This window comes from Colossoma macropomum, unplaced genomic scaffold (genome assembly GCF_904425465.1).
Source record: "Colossoma macropomum unplaced genomic scaffold, Colossoma_macropomum, whole genome shotgun sequence".
Lineage (NCBI taxonomy): Eukaryota > Metazoa > Chordata > Actinopteri > Characiformes > Serrasalmidae > Colossoma > Colossoma macropomum.
Genome location: NW_023494795.1, coordinates 3448413 through 3466903, shown reverse-complemented (window position 1 = coordinate 3466903; position 18491 = coordinate 3448413). Strand labels below are relative to the sequence as shown.

The window sequence follows — 18491 nt, the reverse complement described above, 5'->3', positions numbered from 1 at the left end:
TAACACACCACCACCACGTCAGTGTTACTGCAGTGCTGAGAATGACCCACCACCCAAATAGTAAATGCTCTGTGAGGGTCCATGGGGGTCCTGACCACTGAAGAACAGGGTAAAAGGGGGCTAACAAAGTATCAGAGAAACAGATGGACTACAGTCTGTAACTGTAGAACTACAAAGTGCACCTATATAGTAAGTGGAGCTGATAAAATGGACAATGAGCGTAGAAACTAGGAGGTGGTCATAGTGTTACACCTAATCGGGTTATTTTGTTCTTAACTATTATATTCTTTCTTGAAAGCTGTAGCTTTGTGGCCGACTGTATCTCAAGTCCTGAACAGTACATCATTTCTGACAGTCAGATTGAAGAAGGTCTCACGTACCATGAATTATGACCATTCACATTACCAGTAATATTTACAGAAATAGAATTGCTGTGGCTGTGGTTGACTGCAAGACTGCAAACAGACATAGTTTGCTTCACACTCCTCAGGTTTTCTGGATGGCACCGTACCTCCTTCGTTTCACCATGACCTTGTATCGTTCTTTGGATTTTCCAGGAGGCCGACTCAAAGCAGAAGCATTTTCACCCCTGCAAGAATAAACAAGATGTGTGTATCAACAAATGTACTGTAAGATCTGTAGCTAAATGCTTTAATATGCTGTAAAAACTATGTTCACGTACTCTGAATACCACTGGGAACAGAACTTCAAGCACTCAGCATCGCTCTTATTTCTGCAACGACATCGCGCCACATCTCGTCTTATACGCATCTGGAGGGATCCCACTCCGTATGGAATTATCTGACTGAAAAAGGAGGTGAAAATGTGAGTTTAATGCTATACAGTGGCCTATTTGCTACAATATATGTCCAAACTTATGCAGTCATCCTTTCTAATTAGTGACGTCCACCTCTGGCTGGTGGAGCTGCCCTATCTGAGAGATGGAGCCCCATCCAGTGCCTTTGGATGTGAATTGGAGCGACGTTTGTGATCCAGAACTAATCCAATGTCAGAAGCTGACCTCACTAATGCAGACTGAATGCAAGCAAAATCTCATAGCAGTGTTCCAACATCTAGTGTAAAGACTTCTCAGAAGAGCAAAAAGGACAAACTAATACCCCTAATTTTAAAAAAAAATGGATGAGCAGATGTCTAAAAACTTTTTTTTTAACGTAGAGCTGGGGAAGTATTACAGAAACTTCTTAAGTCTGAAATCTTATCTGCTTAGTCACCATGACAACTTTAGGTAGGGCTGAATTTAGAACAGAAGCTCTTACAGAACAACAGTTCTTAAGTTCATAATCTCATCATTAACTCCAGATAAGAAAACAGTATTACAGAAACATCCTGACTGGACTAAACTTCCTAAATTCTGATCTAACTTTGTCTGTTTCTGTTGTTTTATGCAGTAACACAGCACAGTTCATTATACCCAGAAAATGAGCTACATTTATCTACACTGAAAACGCTGCTTTGACTTGAGTTCTTTTTTCTAACAGTGTTTTAAAAATCTCAGACGCTGCAGACAAATAGTTGTACGTTTCCAAGTCAGAGATCATATTTTCCCGAGTACTGAGTACAGTGAAATGCAGCGGTAGACGTGTCTTTGTGCCGTGTTGTTATTGTCATTGAGTCTTGTCCCTGACGGATGTACACCAGGGTAAGGATGTTTCAGTCTGGACTATCTGTGGGAATTTGGGTAATGTACATATATACATTGTCTCGTGCAAATCAGCCATTCAAATTCCTTACATATAACTCACAGAACTCTGGTAAAGTGACACAAATAGTGCTGAAGTCGAAGAACAGATCATCAATGAACTCTAGCACCTTTCTAGGAAAGCCATCCTGCAAGAAAATAGGCAGTCACTGGATGTTGCCTGTCATCTTTATTTATTTCCCCTAAGCCATAGCACGGCTCTGTGGTTGTTTGGTTGCCTTTCATTGAGACCAAAGGCAGTCTGTCTGTCCTTAGGTCTTCATGCATGGGCCAAGTTAATGAGACCACACACTTAAATGCAAGCAGACACATGTCTTCATCCTCCACAGGTTAGCAGCATCACTCCCTCTCTCCCACTACTCGGCCCGCAGCATCTGCTTAAACAGATTAGACAGTTTTCTTTTCTTATTATTGCTTTTTTATTATCATCATTGTAGTTTTTAACCTCAATTTCTCAGCTCTGTTTCTACTTTGACTAGAACTGTTTAACTATTTGCAGTGCGTCACAGGAAAGTCTATCAGTTGGGACTAAGTGTTTGCCATTATTCTTGTTTTAAATTGGATAAGGGAAAGATAATGACATACTACTATGCAAAAGAACTTGTATATCACTGTTGTCGGAACAAAACCTCCAATCTCCAAAATGGAAACTTTACAGGAAAAAGAAAAAACATACCTCACTTTTAATGTAAGTCAATGGAACCAGACTTTTTTCCAAGTCAATTTGGGCCGTTTCTTTTGGTCCATACATCATGAAATTCACACACAATTTAAAGGGCAATTATGTCAAAAACTGAAAAACGACAAAAATTGAGGTACAAGGTTTTGTTCCGACAGCAGCGATATATCTGATTTGTCTGCTTATATAAACTGTAGTCTTTGTAATGTCCTGCAACTGCAAACTGCAAATGCAACTGCAATGTTTCAAGCCAAACAGGCTAGTTTTGGAAAATGACTCTGACGTTTGCAATTCCTTATTTTTTATTTATTTATTTATTTTTTTTTTTTTTTCCCAAGCATGGCGGACAATTCTGGCCAAAACATATTTAACTCTAGACAATTATTTAGCTATTCATGTAAATTCATCTGCAATGTGTCACGCAACTCTCTGGAAGACACAGACTTCATCTCCCAGAATCCTCTGGGAGATCACATGACTGAACATCCGCACTCGGAATCCGGCTCCGGAGAGAACTCCATTGCCCAGAATTCAGTGGGGTCTCATGTGACTTTGGACTTTCACCGGCGAACCTATCAGCACTCTCAATCCCCCGAGTACTAACTATGTTCACCTGTGCATATGATCATATGACAGATAGTTAGCAGTATTTAAGCCCGGCTTTAGTCTGAACCTTTGTGAGGTATTGTTTCCTACAAACCTACTGAGCGTCATTTGCCTGTTTGATTATACTCCGTGTTTGGACCTTTGCTTCGTTTGTTCTGTTTTTGACTTTTTGCCTCTTCCCTTGGTACTTTTGCTGTTCTGACGGATCTGTGTTTTGACTTCTGGCCTGTGTTTTTGACTTCGATTTGAGCTTTGCCCTTTTTGCTTACGGTTGGTTTGTTGTTAATAAACCACCTTCATTTTTACATCCGCAAGCGTCTGATTTTCTGTCACGGAGTCACACATTAACGTACTTAGTAAGTACTATGGATTTTTCCTTAATTACCATAAAACTAAAACTATACTTGAAGGCTACATTCACTGGTACATCATAACATGTGCATAAGCATTGAATACCTTATTTATAAAGTAGTTGACTTTTTACAAAAAGCTTATACTATTAATCTCAAGATGACGTCAATGACTTTGTATGGACATATAGGGGCTCAATCTAAACTAGAATCTCTAACAATGTTATGAAGCATCATTCCTAAGTAATGGAACTAAGAAATCGTTTATTAGCTTCTAGATTAGTCTTATGATTTAAATTTAAGTGAAATGGCGTTTGCCACAGTTGACCTCTCACAGTATCAGCTCTAAGAGTTTTAACCAAGTCACACTGCCTGACAGTTGGCTAAACTATTTTGTGTCTGATTCACTAAAGCCTTAGATTAATAATTTTTATATAAGAAAAATCTGATTTATATGTGTACAAGTACTCTATGTTGATCATACCTACAGTTTTTGCAAAAGTTTGAACATGATCAAATAACATATTACACTGATCAGGCATAACATTCTGACCACCTCCTAATTTCTATGCTTATTGTCCATTTTATCAGCTCCACTTACTATATAGGTGCACTTTGTAGTTCTACAGTTACAGACTGTAGTCCATCTGTTTCTCTGATACTTTGTTAGTCCCCTTTAACCCTGTTCTTCAGTGGTCAGGACCCCCATGGACCCTCACAGAGCAGGTACTATTTGGGTGGTGGATCATTCTCAGCACTGCAGTAACACTGACGTGGTGGTGGTGTGTTAGTGTGTGTTGTGCTGGTCTGAGTGGATCAGACACAGCAGTGCTGCTGGAGTTTTTAAACACCTCAGTGTCACTGCTGGACTGAGAATTGTCCACCAACCAAAAATATCCAGCCAACAGCGTCCTGTGACCACTGATGAAGGACTAGAGGATGACCAACACAAACTGTGCAGCAGCAGATGAGCTATCGTCTCTGACTTTACATCTACAAGGTGGACTGACAAGGTAGGAGCGTCTAAAAGAGTGGACAGTGAGTGGACACAGTGTTTAAAAACTCCAGCAGCACTGCTGTGTCTGATCCACTCGTACCGGCGCAACACACACTAACACAGCACCACCACGTCAGTGTTACTGCAGTGCTGAGAATGATGTTATGCCTGATTTTTGTATAGGGACCCCCCGAGGCCCCTACCACAATCCTAACCCTCATTGTTTAAAGGGTTAAATGTGAGTGATGTCAGTTGTTGAGCCTGTCGTTATGTGTAGGTCTTCTCTCGCTGATTCCTGTACCTGGGTGTGTTGATCCAAACGATTCCAATATGGCAGAAGTACACGCACTCCTTATCCTTCAGGTTCTCGCAGGAGCAGCGCTTCTCACGGCGCTGGACCCTGTCGTCCAGGTGGACAGGCAATCTTCTTCCGGTATGGTACATTGGGACGGGCAGGGATGCTGTGTGGCCTGAGAAGCACATAGATGAGGATAAGAAGTGGCTGTAGTATTGCATTTTAGCAGAGTACACAATGAGAAATGATGGTTCTTCAAAGGTTCCTTAGTAAAGAAACACTCAAAGAAAGCTTTTCAAGATTAAAGGGGTCTTTGTGTCATGAAAGGGTTCTTTAGATTGATGGAGAATGTGCTGTAGATTTGCTTTAAAGGTTTCCATGTAGAACCAAAAAGGGTTCCTCTGTTGTTACGAGTCTGACATTGTAACTACAGAAGAACCCTTTTTGATGTAACATATTGAACAGATGGTTCCATAATGAACCATCTACATCACATTCCCCATCAATCTGAAGAACGCTTTCACAATACAGTCATGAAAAGGGTTCTTTGATTGTTCATGGTTCTATATAGAACCATTTTCTTAACTGAAGAACCCTTGAAGAACGATCATTATGTGTGTAGGGCTAGAAACATTGTGTTTACATGCACTTAATAATCCGATAACTGCATAAAATCAGATTTTGTCAGTAATCTGATCAACGTGTTCACATGCACTTGAGTAATCAGATAATGGGGAAACTCCAGCTCTACATGAGTCAGACAGTAATCAGATTTCTGCTTTACAACCAGCCAATAAACTCACAGAAGAAGACGTGACGTAAACGTACCGTAAAAGTCAAACTTCACGCTGCAGCTTTTTTTTAAAAACATTGCGTCACTTTACCTAAAATATGAACAAACATCATCTAGAAGATGAAGAATATTTAAATCCTTTATTTTCTGTTTGGTTTCAGCAGCTCGCTTATTTCCGGTACCGCTGTCTGTTTTCGCACATGCTCAGACTGAGAAATCCGAAAGAAATCAGAGTAAGAGTTTACATGCACTGAGAAATCTGATTACTGAGCTAAAATCCAGCCTCTTTATCGGATTTCGTAATCGGATTTCTAGATCAGAGTGTGTTGTTTACATGACCATTTGAATAATCGGATAACCGCAGAAATCTGATTATGATCGGATTATTGAGTGCATGTAAATGCACTCATTGTTAGAGTGGTGATGTCATTCATTTGGCTTTGATTTAATCACACTGACAAGGCCTGTCTAATCACGGGTGAGTCTGTACCGCCAGAAGCAAACGAAGTCCAGGAACGTAAAGGTCAGAACTCATGAAATCTATCAACACACCATGAATAAACTGCTGTGAAAGTCAAAGAGCAATCTGTTCACTCTCTGTTCACTCTCTGTTCACTCTCTGTTCACTCTCTGTTCACTCTGTTTATCTAGTATCTACCATAACTGCTGTAATACATCACTGAGCAGGTATGGTCAGCACACCTGCAGCAGGATGTCCACACAGGGAACTCATTATTTTTATTAAACATGTCCATCAGATTATGCAGTTATTCAATACCTTCTCTACATCTCAAAGAGTGCAAAGGAAAGATGAAAAGGAAGAGAATTGCTGGTTGATTTTAAGCTCCTGTTGGCTGTTTGGCTCTTGGGGTTACCAGTCCTTGTCATAGAGTTCAATTCACACCAAATATAGTTTTTTCAGAAGAGAAAAAATAGCAATTTTTAACATTATGGAACCTTCACATCAAGTCTGATGTGTTTTTAAATTCTCTGAGAAAGCAGAAAGAAGATGGAAGAGGAGGAAACACTCTTCCTTACTTCACCATTATGAATGGATGGAGCTAAACTGCTGTAGGCTGAATAGGTGGATTCATGTGAATAGGTAGATACATGTGTTTTCATGGTAGTACAGAAACGACCTGATTCTGCAGATTTTTCTTTTCCAAAATGGTCTGTTTTTGCAGCTTATTTTCCATATATGAGGACAATTCAGTTTTTCAAGACATGGACCCTTCAAAGGCAGAAGCGCAAGCAACATGTTAAACACAAAAATGTTTCTAGAAATTAAAGTTTTAGAAAGAAATTAAAAATGAAAAGAAATTAAAATTAGAAAGAAACTAAAAATAAAAGTCTCAGTTTTATGGACAGAAAAAATGCATGTCAAGTTTTAAAAACATATTTATACTGTCTTTAATATTGTATCATTATCCTGTTGAAAGGTCTGTTTCTTCAGCTTTAACCTTTTCACAGATGGTCTCACGTTCTCCTCCAGCACTCTCTGGTATAAAAGAGAAGTCATAGTTGATTCTACGATTGCAGTTGGCCAGGCACTGAGACAGCAAAGCAGCCTCAAACCATGACACTACCACCACCATGCTTCACAATTGGTATGAGGTTCTTCTGATCAAATGTTGCCTTTGATTTTCTGGTTTACTGTGGCCAAACAACTATGGACTTTTCTGTCCATAGCACATTGTTCCACAAGTCCTGATCCTTGCCTAGATATTGATTTGCAAACTTTTGTTTTGCCCTGATGTTCTTTTTAGACAGCAGAGTCTTCCTCCTGGCGCAGCTCCCTGTAGGTCGAATTTGTACAGTCTTGTTTGTAATAGTAGATGCATGCAGTTTTACATCAACAGGGCTGACTGTTGTTGAGTTACCTGCAGATACTCTGATGAAATTCTGGGCTTCTTAAAGACTGTTAGCATCTTACAATCTGCTCTTGGGCTAAATTTGCTGAGGCGGACAGGCCAGGACAGGTTGGCCGAGGTTTTAAATCTTCTCTACTTGTAGATGATCTTCCAGACAGTGGAATGATTGATTTCCAATATTTTGGAAATGCTTCAAGAACCTCTTCCCAGACTCATAGTCATCCACAGCCTTCTTTCTGAAGGCCTCAGAGAGCTCTTTTGATCTAGGCATTACGATGCCACACACTCAAATAACAAAGAACAAACCAGACCAGCTATGTCAGGTTTAAATAAGACAGATTCCTCCAAGACGTTCTCTAAGGGTGTTCTAATCAATTGATTTCAATTTAATGCATTTGATAGTGATTATATATAAGGGTGTACCTTCAAAAATTGCATTTTTTGTTCATTTTAACTGCATTAAGGATGATAAAAATGTTAATTCTAAGTGTCGCTTGTTAAATTACACCGATCAGGCATAACATTCTGACCACCTCCTTGTTTCTATGCTCATTGTCCATTTTATCAGCTCCACTTACTATATAGGTGCACTTTGTAGTTCTACAGTTACAGACTGTAGTCCATCTGTTTCTCTGATACTTTGTTAGCCCCCTTTTACCCTGTTCTTCAGTGGTCAGGATCCCCGTGGACCCTCACAGAGCAGGTACTATTTGAGTGGTGGATCATTCTCAGCACTGCAGTAAAACTGATGTGGTGGTGGTGTGTTGGTGTGTGTTGTGCTGGTCTGACTGAATCAGACACAGCAGTGCTGCTGGAGTTTTTAAACACTGTGTCCACTCACTGTCCACTCTATTAGACATTCCTACCTTGTCGGTCCACCTTGTAGATGTAAAGTCAGAGATGATAGCTCATCTGCTGCTGCACAGTTTGTATTGGTCATCCTCTAGACCTTAATCAGTGGTCACAGGACGTTGGTCACAGGACACTGTTGGCTGGATGTTTTTGGTTGGTGGACTATTCTCAGTCCAGCAGTGACACTGAGGTGTTTAAAACTCCAGCAGCACTGCTGTGTCTGATCCACTCAGACCAGCGCAACACACACTAACACACCACCACCACGTCAGTGTTACTGCAGTGCTGAGAATGATCCACCACCCAAATAGTACCTGCTCTGTGAGGGTCCATGGGGGTCCTGACCACTGAAGAACAGGGTAAAAGGGGGCTAACAAAGTATCAGAGAAACAGATGGACTACAGTCTGTAACTGTAGAACTACAAAGTGCACCTATATAGTAAGTGGAGCTGATAAAATGGCCAATGAGCGTAAAAACGAGGAGGTGGTCAGAATGTTATGCCTGATCGGTCTATGTCACCTAAATGAAGACTTGATATCTTATTATTAACCTGTATCATTTCAGCACACCTTCTGTTCATCCCTATTAACCACAAATAAAGCCGCTCCAATTTGCCAATTTAATTGATTAAACTGATTAAAATTCTGGCACTGAGGTCGAACTGTCATTCAGTGGAAATGACAACGGTAGGAATCTGAAAGAAAAAATGGTTTCTGATTTTCTTTCCTGGAGTTTGAGCCAAGTGAAAAGCCAAGGGAAGCATGTGGATCGTGTTTAAAGTAGACAGCAAATATGAAGCTGTGGCCAACCACATTTTATGCCTGTAGGATTCCTGCTGCGCATGTCGACGTCTGCTACAAAGCAAGCCACGACTGCAGCTTCCGATGGTTTGCAGTTATAACTTGAATGAAAACAGATTTCACCCTCTTACCCATGGGGTTCGTGGTTTGTCGTCAAGAGAAAAACAAATCTCGAGGGAAACAGAGACTAGAATGACAGATGTATCAAAGCAGTGCTGCTCTATTCAGCTGATTGATGTTTTTATGCCAAATTTAACTGACTTTAGTCTTGGCCTGTATCTGTCTTACAAAATAGAAAAGCATGGAATGTTCTGTTTGAGAGCATAGGCAGCTTTATTCTAGACTCTGCCATTTTTTATGATGTGTGATCGGGAAGAAGGAGGCGTGTATTGATAAACTGCAGACCCGTCAGTGCCTGGCGAAGGAGATGCCCACATAGGCCATAACAAAGACGTGCACACAGAGAAACATGCAGGGAAAATGTAAGCAGCCTGAAAGTACAGACCTCTACAGCATACGCAGATCAGGCCTCAATGTCCATTTTATCAGCTCCACTTACTATATAGGTGCACTTTGTAGTTCTACAGTTACAGACTGTAGTCCATCTGTAGTCCATAATACCTCAGTGTCACTGCTGGACTGAGAATAGTCCACCAACCAAAAATATCCAGCCAACAGCGTCCTGTGGGCAGCGTCCTGTGACCACTGATGAAGAACTAGATGATGACCAACACAAACTGTGCAGCAGCAGATGAGCTATCGTCTCTGACTTTACATCTACAAGGTGGACTGACAAGATAGGAGTGTCTAATAGAGTGGACAGTGAGTGGACACAGTGTTTAAAAACTCCAGCAGCTCTGCTGTGTCTGATCCACTCATACCAGCACAACACACACTAACACACCACCACCATGTCAGTGTTACTGCAGTGCTGAGAATGATCCACCACCCAAATAGTACCTGCTCTGTGAGGGTCCATGGGGGTCCTGACCACTGAAGAACAGGGTAAAAGGGGGCTAACAAAGTATCAGAGAAACAGATGGACTACAGTCTGTAACTGCAGAACTACAAAGTGCACCTATATAGTAAGTGGAGCTGATAAAATGGACAATGAGTGTAGAAACAAGGTCATAATGTTATGCCTGATCGGTGTGTATAACTCATCTTATGACTCTTTTCCTTTAACACTTACCACTAGAATTACTCGTTGTCAATGACTAAGAGAAATACGTACTGAAAGATCATGATGATGCTCAACAGAGAAAACCCTAGATTAGCGCTGTTTCACTCATATGCAGGTCAGATACAAATGTTAAGCTAAATTACTGTGGAAAATCATTAAGTTATTAAGTTTCTCAGCATGAAAAAAAATCAGAAAATATATATTTAAAGTGCATTACACACACTGTAAACTTAAATTAGTTCACTGTACTTTAAGTAATATGCAAATGTATTTATTCCAAACTTACTTAAATGTGACGTAACAGGTTCAAGCTTAAATAACTGTGCTACTTTCTCATGTTCATCCACACATTTGCAGCAAGTAAGGTTTAACTCAAACAGTCCAGTGATTAAAAATGGTTTCCACTGAGCTGGAATAATCTACTGTTTTACATTCTGCTGACTCTTCAATTTGTCAGGTTAACCTGAATCAAATCCTCTTTCTTGTGTAAATGAGAATCACGGTAATTAAAAAATGCATCCAAACTTGACGTTTAACACGAGAGTGTGCTGTGACACACAAATTACACTTTACAAAGAGAACTGTATACATTAAATATAAAAATAAGAGTTTATCTTCAGTCTGTGGGACTTTTCCAGTTTAACGGATCTTAACAAGCTTTACGTATCGTTGTCGGAAGGAAACCTCGTATCTCCACTTTTGTTGTTTTTCAGTTTTTGACATAATTTGAAAAAAACTACTGTCCTTTACATTGTGTATAAATTTCATGATGAATAGACCAAAAAAAAACAGCCCAAAATGACTTGGAAAAATGTCTGGTTCCATTGACTTACATTAAAAGTAAAGTAGGTTTTTTCCTTCTCCTGTAAAGTTACCATTTTGGAGATACGAGGTTTTCTTCTGACAACAGTGATATGTAACTAAGGCATTAGCCAAGAAACAGTACCTGTAATTAGATTTGTGTTGGTCATTTTAACAAATCAGTAAAGGAAACCGTAAAAGTAAGTGTAATTATAATCTTTTTTTTAATATTTCGTGTGTCCACTCTTTGCCTTTATTACAGCTACTATTCTTTTAGTACAGGCCTGTCAATCTGGGGACCTTCCAGGCCAAAGGGCTGCGGAGATCAACGTTTACCCTCATCAGACGCTCTGAATTCAGCTGATGGAGGCCTTGCTTTTTAGCTGATGAGCTGATTCAGGTGTGTTTAATGGGACAGTGTGCTGAGGCCTGCAGAGTTTTGGCCCACAAGGACTGGAGCCTGACACATGTGTTTTAGGGAGACTTGCCTCTTAGTTTTCCAAAGAAATCTGCAGGGATATTTTTTCACACCTCCAAAGTTCAGTCTTAGAAGTTGGTTTTTACAGTCCAAATAATCCCAAACACATTCTGCGATGTTGAGGTCTGGACTCCGGGGTGGTCAGTCCATCGTTCAGCTTCTTTGTTTGATGTGTCCGTCTCCTCTTCTCAGTGAGGTTCTTCTTGACAGCTACACATCCTTTCAGACCCACAGCGCTGAGTCGTCTTCTCACAGTGGAAGGATGGACAGAAACACCTGTGGATGTTTTCAGATTTGAAGCAGCTTGATTTTCTCCTCTCTCTCAGAGATGAAAGCTTTAAGTGCTGTTTATCTGATGGGGGCAGTTCTGGTGTCTCCCAGTCGTCAGGAGTCACATAGGAGCCACATTTCTCTGTATCTTTTAATCCTTTTATAGAACTCCAGTTTTAGAAAGTCCTTTTTTAACTTATTTGCCTTTGACTTCACCCCCTCCTCATGCAAGTAGATTATTGTATATCTAATCTCCCCGTAAGTATCTCCTGAAAAATGAATAACTTCTACTTCATGGCTGCTTTGACTGGGAATCCAATAAATGAAATTATGTCAGATATCAGATTTGTCTTTGGATCCAAATGTTATAAATTTGATCAAAGGAAGCCGCCTCCTGTAAACACTCCAATAATGACATAAACCAGTAAACCTCAAATACACATCCATCTCTTTGGTTCTCATCAGCTATGCTTTGTTTCCCCAAGCAAGGAATAATAATTTAGTGGCCTGAGAGAGGAACGACTGCCAAGGTGACGGGGAAACAGTAAAACCCACCTACCCTGAGCCTCGCCTTGAGAAAAGGAGACAATGTGTTCTACGCTGTTAGAACCCTTATTTTGACAAGATCAACATTAAATAACAGAAAACAAATGTAGTGGATTCATAAAGCTCTGCTGATCTGTGCTGCTCTGATTGCTGTTATTAAAACTACGCAGTGAGGCGTTTTCTCCCCTGAAGGAAACCTGGCATGAAGCTGCTGAGAAGAACGGTGTTGTGTTTCATCAAATCGCAAGCCACAGTGAAAATATTGCTCCAAATTGTGCCTGGTAACCTGCGGCCCTGCGGCGCGCTGTGGCAACAATCCACTGCTGTAACAATAAGCGGCGTTAAGGAGCGGCTGCAGCTCCACTTGTGAGAACTTTATTAGTTGACTCGGACTCTGATTTCTTGCGGACGCTTTTGACTTGCAGGTGAAATTGAACTTTTTTTTCTTTCTCTCTCTGTCTCTGAGTCTGGTGCCTGTGTGGAGACCACTGTGAAATCCAGAGGCCTCTTAAACCCCACTAAAACTGTTACAGTACATGTGGGAAGTAATATATGTTCTGTGGTCCCTGGAAGCGGTTCCTACACAGGAATATGCCCTACACATGGGGTTAACACGCTCAGGAAGGACCGAATTAAGCAGCATTTTACGGCACATTTGACTCTAACCGTTAATGCATTACTTCACAGCTGTAAACTGTAATTCAGCATCATCCGCATACATGTTTGAGTATATCGCTGTTGTCGGAAGAAAACCTCGTATCTCCAAAACGGTAACTTTAAAGCAGAAGGAAAAAACCTACCTTACTTTTAATGTAAGTCAATGGAACCAGAATTTTTTCCAAGTCATTTTGGGCCGTTTCTTTTGGTCCATTCAACATAGAATTTACAGACAATGTAAAGGGTAACAGGCATTTTCAAAATATGTCAAAAACTGAAAAATGATAAAAATGGAGATACAAGGTTTTCTCTTAAAATTAGGAACTACTTATGGCTCCATAAAGAACATTTTGGTGGACATTTCCTCAAAGAATCATTGAATGAGATGAGTTAGCATAAAGAATAATATAACATAATATAAAGGCTTTTATATCGTTTAAACACAGGCTGACAAACACAAGACCTGATTCTGGATTGAATATGAAGATGAATCCTGAAATGTGGAAAATTTTGAGGCGGCAAACTATTAATTCAAGCACAAAGCAGTTTAAAATGAAGATTTATACATAATAACATTACCACATGCATTGCCTGAATGAGAAACAATACTACACATAATTATTTTAAGCAATATTTAAATTATATGGTAATTTCTCAAGACAACATCAAACTCTGAATATGAGATATTAAGCTAGGCTCCTAAAAAGGTGCCACAGAGTTCTTTTTGTGATGTCATAGAAGAACCACTTATGGTTCCCTGAAGAACCATGTTTGTAAAAGAACCGTTTTAATGCTTTAAAGAACCTTCACATTATCTAAAGGGTCTATACTGATTTAAGGGGGTCTTCTTAGAACATTATGTGGAAGCTCTTTAAACCTATAGAGGTCCTTCACCTTCATACATCTCATTTAGAGAAAATAGGTTTTTATCCATTAAAAGGTTCATTAGGGAACCAAATGTGACTGTTGCACCTTTATTTTTAAAAGCACGCTATATTTTTAGAAATATTCATACCAACACATTCTTGATAATTGATAATGGATTGATAATTGATTGATAATTCTTTATATCGCTGTTGTTGAAATAATAACTTTACAGGAGAAGGAAAAAACAAGCCTTACTTTTAATGTAAGTCAATGGAACCAGAATTTTTTCCAAGTCATTTTGGGCCGTTTCTTTTGGTCCATTCATCATGAAATTTACACACAGTGTAAAGAGCAACAGGCATTTTAAAATTATGTCAAAAACTGAAAAACAACAAAAATGGACATACGAGGTTTTCTTCCGACAGCAGCGATACGTTAGTCTAGTGTGAGCTAGAAGTACAAAGCTCATAAAATGAATGTCACTTTTAATTTTTTTATAATCCAGAAATAAACTTGATAAGAAGCTGTGCTAAATGACCAACAAGACAGAAACACTTACATTCCTTTGTAGTTATAAGAATCAAAGGCATTTAAAGCAGATAAAGAAGTCATTTACCTCCTTGTTCCATTATCAGAACCAGAGCACTGACCAAGAAGAAGAAGGAAAGGTCCATAATGTCTGTCTCTTAAAGCCCGGAATCAGAATGGGATACAAAAACCTCACACATCCAGCAGAGGATCCAGGAGGGGGAAGTGCTTTGTGGAGTCTTTCAGGCTCTGTACTCCAAACACCTCCAGCCCCGCCACTCCCTCCTCCTCCTACCTCATCTTATTGTCTATCCCATGACCTCCCAGCAACTCCACACCATCGCATGCTGTACAGGTAACGTCTGTTTGCAGGACGGTTGTTATGAATACCGTATGATTAGTGAGCTCTTTGAAACAATAACCGAAGCTGTGAGACCAAAAAAGCTATGTTTGGAAGCCACGTTTTTGGAGAACAAAGTCAGGGGCAGAGGTTGAGGAGGAAACCTGTCATTTCTCAAATTGGGAAGCCGTCTAGCATGTCTTTTTCCCAAACCAAGGGAAGCCCATTGCGGTGAACCTCCATCTTAATTAAAACAATAAAAAGCCAATTGAAACATCTCGATGAACGCATCTGCATGCCAGACTCTCTTAATTGCTGAGGGCTCCTCGAACTGGTTAAACTTTTGCTTCCACTAAAAGGGAACGCCGACAGTATGGGACCCTTTCCAAACCAGCCATTTTTAAGGTGGTTCCCTCCACGTTTTTGGGGGTATTTGAGATGACAAACGCAGCAAAATCGCACTCGAGGCTTCGGAGCAAGGAACGAGCTCCGATTCGGCGGTTGTGCACCCTTGGGTGAACAGATAAGCTCGCAATTCAGCCTCCTGCACATTCAGGCAAAGGTATGTAACGTAGCGTGAAAGCTGTCGAGAGTGCTCCTCAATGGGGCCTGTCATATAATCACAGTGGGAGCAAACTGATGTATTCTCCGCTGCACCACAGGGGCTATTTTTTCCCACCCTCGGATTCATTTAGCTCACTTTTTGACTTCTCATTAGTCCAGATTAGGCTTAGCTTTGCATTCAGGAGAGATAATTAAAGGCCTGGGCGCAACACAAAACAACGTATTTGGTCACAGAGCCCTTGGCTACGGCAATTACATCTGTGAGGTGAGGTGGGGGGAATGCGGGAAGGAGAGACGGGAACTTCAGAAAGGGCTGCAGACCCAACCTCCCGCGCCTGTTTTCCTCTGTGGGAGAGCTTTAATGAACAGTTTGTCAGCGGCTGTCGGTAAAAATGGCCAGTTGTTCAGACTCCTGAGCTGAGAGGAACAGGAAGGTAATAGCACATGAACGTGTGCTTATAGTAAAAGCTAATTTTGCACCTCGTGCCAAAGTGGAGCAGAGGATAATTGGCTGTTTTGGTATTCCTTTTAGTCAAAAACAGAGCCACGGAAGCTGGCAATTGCCTTTTTTTGGCAGTGGCAACTGGAATTTCTTTCTTAGAAATGTTGGACTTCGTGGTCTTGTCATCAAACCAGCACAAGGAAGCTTCAAATTTTCATACACGCTTCTAAATAAATTTGCTAAAAAGGGCTCTTTGGAGCGATGCCATTAAAGGAGGACTTTTGGTTCCCCAAAGAACATTTCAATGGATGGTTCTTTAAAGTACCATTCTTCTGGAGAGTCTTTTTAACATTTAAGGAACCTCCACAAATAAGGTAGAGGCTTTTCCTAGAACCAGGACCCTTTATTTTTGAGCACACTCTCAGAAATAAAGGTACTAAACTGTCACTGGGGTGGAACCCTCAAGGCTCCATCTCAGTACCTTTAGTCAGGGAACATAACTGAACCATAATCCACTGAAATGATATGTTCTAAGCTGTACTGACTCCACACACCCCGTCTCGTCTCCAGGACTTTATTTTACTGTTCTGTTTAAATCATTCGGTTATGAAAAGGTACAAATACAAACTTTTCACCTGGAAAAACTTATTTAAGGTTCACAATCAGACCTTAAAACCACTGTTGGAGCTTTGAGGGAACATTTACACTGTTTGTACCTTGAAGAATGAAAAATGTACCTGAACCGAACCTTCATTTCTAACAGTGTAGATGAAGACAAAGAAACTCTAATGAGTGAACCTTTGGCAGTGGAGTACATGCAGGACTGGTGAAGCTATTACTGTTATTCATTTTTCATCAGCTCTTTTATTATGGCATCACTGTATATGTTCATTAGCAAAATTATACCAATAAATCTTGGCCACTGAGATAATAAAGTGTCTTTGTTTCAAGCAAGTACCAGCAAACACCCTAGTAGCATGGCCTCAGTCTTGCCATTGTCTTGCTGTTGAATTGGACACTCTGGGGCATCAGCTTAAGGATCCCATGCCGAATGCCAAGCATCAACAAGAGGGATATAAAGCCCCCCAGCATTGGGCTGTGGAGCTGTTAATCTGTATTTGGGGTCATGTAGCTCCATCCAATACCTTTGGGTTTGAGTGGAGTTTGTAATCCAGATCTTATCGTTCAAAATCAGTAACTGACCACATTAATGCTTATGTGGTTGAATGCAATCAAATCCTCACAGCAATGTTCCAACATCTTGCAAGAAGAGTAGAGGCTGATACTGCAGCAAAGAGGGACAAACGTCCTATTAATAGCCTTAATTTAGGACGAAATGTTGAAAGAGTCAGTATCTATAAACTTTTGTCTGTTCTGCTGGTGGCAGTTAAAAGTTGATACACTTAAACAAATTACTGTTCCAAAACTTACAACCCCATTTCCAAAAAAGCTGAGACGCTGTGCAGAATGTAAATAAAAATAAAAATGCAATAATATGCAAATCATGTAAAACATATTTTTAAAGGAAAACAATACGAAGACAGCATATCAAATGTTGAAAGTGAGAAATTTTATTGTTTTTTGAAAAATATATGCCCATTTTGAATTTGATGCCAACAACACGTTCCAAAAAAGTTGGGACGGAGGCCTGTTTACCACTGTGCTTCATCACCTCTTCTTTTATCAACACTCTGTAAGGGTTTGGGAACTGAGGAGACACTGCTGTAGTTAGAAAGTGAAATGTTTTTCTGTTCTTGTTTGATACAGGATTTCAGCTGATCATCAGTTCAGGGTCTCCTTTGTTGTATTTTTCATTTTGTAATGTGCCAAATGTTTTCAGTGGTGACAGGTCTGGACTGCAGGCAGGTCAGTTTAGCGCTTGGACTCTTTTAACACAGAACAATGCTGCTGTAATACATGCAGAATGTGGTTTTACATTGTCTTGCTGAAATAATCAAGGCCTTCCCTGAAAAAGACGTCGTCTGGATGGCAGCATATGTTGTCAAAACATGTATATATCATTTAGCATTAATGGTGCTTTCACAGATGTGCAGGTCACCCATGCCATGTGCACTAATGCCCCCTATACCATCATGAATACTGGCTTTTGAACTGTGCACTGATAACATGCTGAGTGGTCTTTAGCCTGGAGGACACAGTGTCAAAGATAATGTTGATTCGTCAGACCCCAGGACACTTTTCCACTTCCCCTCAGTCTATTTTAAATGAACTCGGGCCCAGAGAAGGTGGCAGTGTTTCTGGATCCTGTTTATATCTGGTTTCTTCTTTGTGTTTAAGAGTTTTAACTTGCATTTGTGGATGCAGTGATGAACTGTTTTCACAGACAGTGGTTTTCAGAAGTGTTTCTGAGCCCATGCAGTGATTTCCACTACAGAATCATGTCTGTTTTTAATGCAGTGCTGTCTGAGGGCCCAAAGATCACGGCCAGCAAATACTGGTTTTTGGCCTTGTCCCTTACATACAGAGATTTCTCCAGATTCTCTGAATCTTGTTGGCATCAAATTCAAAATGGGCAAATATTTTTCAAAAACAATAAAAATTCTCAGTTTCAACATTTGACATGTTGTCTTTGTACTATCTTCAATAAAATATAGGGTTTAAATGATTTGCACATCATTGCGTTTTCTTTTTATTTACATTTTTCACAGCGTTTTCAAATCTCTAACTAACAAATTCTGAGTAGACATCTCAGTAGTATCAATAGAAATCTCTAATTAACAAAATAGGTGAAAAATGTGAAATGATGTAAGTCAGCAAAAAACAACTCGTGACTTTAAATATCATTTTCACCTTCACACAAGTAATGTTTCAAGTTGAACTGGTCGCTACT

The 18491-nt window shown here is 40.1% G+C and overlaps 1 protein-coding gene across 1 annotated transcript; it reads right to left on the bottom strand.

Moving 5' to 3' along the window:
* Positions 1 to 183: 183 nt before the first annotated feature.
* si:ch211-202p1.5 (uncharacterized protein LOC103909337 homolog) lies at positions 184 to 14505 on the bottom strand. Its single transcript, XM_036582639.1, has 4 exons — positions 14383 to 14505; positions 4654 to 4822; positions 683 to 805; positions 184 to 589 (listed from the first exon to the last, which is right to left on the bottom strand). Exons 1-4 carry the CDS (start codon positions 14438 to 14440, stop codon positions 487 to 489), a joined length of 453 nt encoding a protein of 150 aa, XP_036438532.1. The 5' UTR covers positions 14441 to 14505; the 3' UTR covers positions 184 to 486.
* Positions 14506 to 18491: the final 3986 nt, after the last annotated feature.